At 37.2% G+C, this 2,781-nt stretch overlaps 1 protein-coding gene across 1 annotated transcript; it reads left to right on the forward strand.

Annotated features, from left to right (window-relative positions):
* Positions 1-852: 852 nt before the first annotated feature.
* LOC129780519 (adult cuticle protein 1-like) lies at positions 853-1,443 on the forward strand. The gene is made up of 2 exons (XM_055788853.1): positions 853-909; positions 968-1,443. The coding sequence occupies exons 1-2, from the start codon at positions 904-906 to the stop codon at positions 1,391-1,393; spliced, it is 432 nt and encodes a 143-aa protein (XP_055644828.1). The 5' UTR covers positions 853-903; the 3' UTR covers positions 1,394-1,443.
* The last annotated feature ends 1,338 nt before the right edge of the window (positions 1,444-2,781 follow it).

Genomic DNA, 2,781 nt, shown 5'->3' on the forward strand with positions numbered 1-2,781 from the left:
AATATCAATATCAATTTAAATTGATCATATAACAAAGAACTTGTAATTTTGAGGAGCTGCCAATCTATGCACAAATAATACGTTTGCAATTCAGAAGCGGTTGTACATTGATATTGGGGTAGCTGTATTATGAAACAACAGGATATTTTATAAATAACGAATCGATTTCACTAAATAGAATTTCCATCCAGAAATTTCTCAAGAAATCTTTTCCAACCATATCACTAAGCATTAGGTAATGTAAACGAGAAAATGAATACATAATTTATATCAGTGATTAGAATAAATAATTTTAGGGGAAAAATCTTGAAGCATAAGCTGTACTTGGGTATCGCTAATATCAAAAATATTTTTTCCTCATATTTCTTCATATATTCTTTGTTTTATTTTTGCGGAGCTCAAAAAAACGTTCGAAATTCGTGTCTCTACACTAGAATACCCTCTTAAGGATCGTTCAGGATTGTGTATAATTTAAGTAAAAGTTGTGATTCGAAATTCAAAAGGATCTGCAATTTATTCTTCAGCAACAGAATACGAATACAAATTACATACCATGTAAATGTATGATGCTTGACTAAAGCAATCAATTAAGCAATATATGCCACAAGTGACCCTGAACAGTTTTGTGTAGCTCGCAACAGACCCTATTAAGACGATGATTTTCAGCCACCTCCAGATGGATACTTTTTGTATGAATGATAAGGCAAATTTTAATTCATTCGCAGGGGTATTATTTTTGTGTGAAGGTGTGTCCGGAAGTGATTGTGCTGTTAACTGTTTAATCCTAGGATAAACCGATGTTGGGTTTAAGTATAAATACAATGTTCGTTACCATTTTTCGTCACATTCTGTACAACGTTCCACTCGCCAGTAGCGTAACTAGCAAACCTCAATCGAACAATCATGAAGGTAATTTAAATGATATCAAACAATAGAAGGTAATTAATAACATGCTATCGAATTTCAGTGCATCGTAGCTGTAGTCATGGTGGCCCTCGCCGTTGTTGCTGAAGGGTCTTATGTTCCATCGATCTATGCTCATCACGCCGCTCCAGTGGTAACTTATGCTGCCCATCATCTGGTCAACCCAACCGTGGTTCAGTCCAATGATCATCACAGCTGGGCACATGCTGCCATTGCCCACAACACTCTGGCCCATCATGCCCCAATTACAGCTTACAACCATTGGGATGTCCACCACGTACCAGCTGCTGTGGCCGTCAATAACCACTGGGATAACCATCATCATGTTGCTGCCTTGGCCGTTGCTCCCATCCACCATTCCGCTTCGTACGTCGCCGCGAACCGTGGTGCTGTCCATAAGGCCCCTCTCGCTGGTCATGCCGTCAACCAGAAGTCCCTGAATCTGGCTCCAGCTCCAGGAACCTGGTAAATCGATGTGATTGGATTGTTTTATCCACGTTGTACATATGGAACTTAATATATTGACGATTTGCAAGCGAAAATTTTAATCTTTCTTTTTTTAATCTGACTTTCACTGATTTTAAGCCATTGTGCTCCCTTGGCCGAGTGGTTAGCGTCATAACTAACATGCCGGGTGTTCGGGTTCGATTCCCGTTCTGGTCGGGGGAATTTTTCGTCAAAGAAATTTCCTCCGACTTGCACTGCGATCACGCGTATTCTAGAGCTTGCAACTCGGAATGCATTCAAGGCGTGTTATTTGGCATAGAAATCTCAACTAAGTACAAATAAAAATGACGCAAGTAAGACTACGTTGAGACGGCGAAGTTCCTCTAGGAACGTTAGTGCCATTGAAGAAGAAGAAGCTATTGTTTTTCATTCGACACGTTCGTGATTCCTCCTGTTTTTAAAAAAAAATCTTTAGTGTTTCAAAAAATCTACTGTTGGAAATATTACTGTAAGCATATATGCTAGAGAGTTATTTTGAGTCTAATGTATCTCCAAAATCTCTGCGAAATTTCATGCTCCGTTAATTATGACTCCACTTGTATTGATCTACCGCCTACTATTACGTAAATTCAAAACGAAGTTTGGTTCTCATATGAAATTATTTGTAATAGAGTCGGATATAATGACTTCTCTACATGCATAAGTACATATTTACATAAAAAATGGTTTTCCAAAACATACTATGTACACTATGAACATCATAAAAAGTATGTGATTTTCGCAATTTTTTTCAAGTAGAAAATAAGTTACTATGATTAGTCTAATATTACAGTTTAATTAGGTATATATTACTTAACAAACAAAGAATAAATTGGTGTCAATTGCACTGTCCCCTGAATAGCCGCAACCGGTTTGTTGAACCCTTTTAGTCAAAAACTTGCAAACTGGTCTGAGTTCTACAAGTTTTTCTAGTGGACCGATTTCATCCAATGATTTTTTTTACGTAATCTTGGATATATTTCCTGTCATCGTACGTAGGATTTTTTCAAAACATTTTTGACGAAATGGCGACAAAAGCGGAACAAAAACATTCACAAAAATTGTATTTTTCAAAATATCAAAAAAATCCTACGTACGATGACAGGGAATTTAGTGGAGAATATGAGAATTACTATTTCATCAAAATTGGCTGGACCGTTCCGGAGGTAGAACTCCCACCAGTTTTCAAAACTTAGTTTCGAGTAAAACACGTTTCAAATTTTCCGGATCCGCGCATCTTACGCAAAGACTTAGGTCCACTAATTGGCTTGTAACTTTGGAACGGAGCATCGGATAAACCTGGGACAAAAACTACAGTAAAGTACAGAGAGCATTTAAGGTCAGACATTTTTTTTTTCAATTTTTCAAGTT

This window comes from Toxorhynchites rutilus, chromosome 3 (genome assembly GCF_029784135.1).
Source record: "Toxorhynchites rutilus septentrionalis strain SRP chromosome 3, ASM2978413v1, whole genome shotgun sequence".
Classification (NCBI taxonomy): Eukaryota; Metazoa; Arthropoda; class Insecta; order Diptera; family Culicidae; genus Toxorhynchites; species Toxorhynchites rutilus.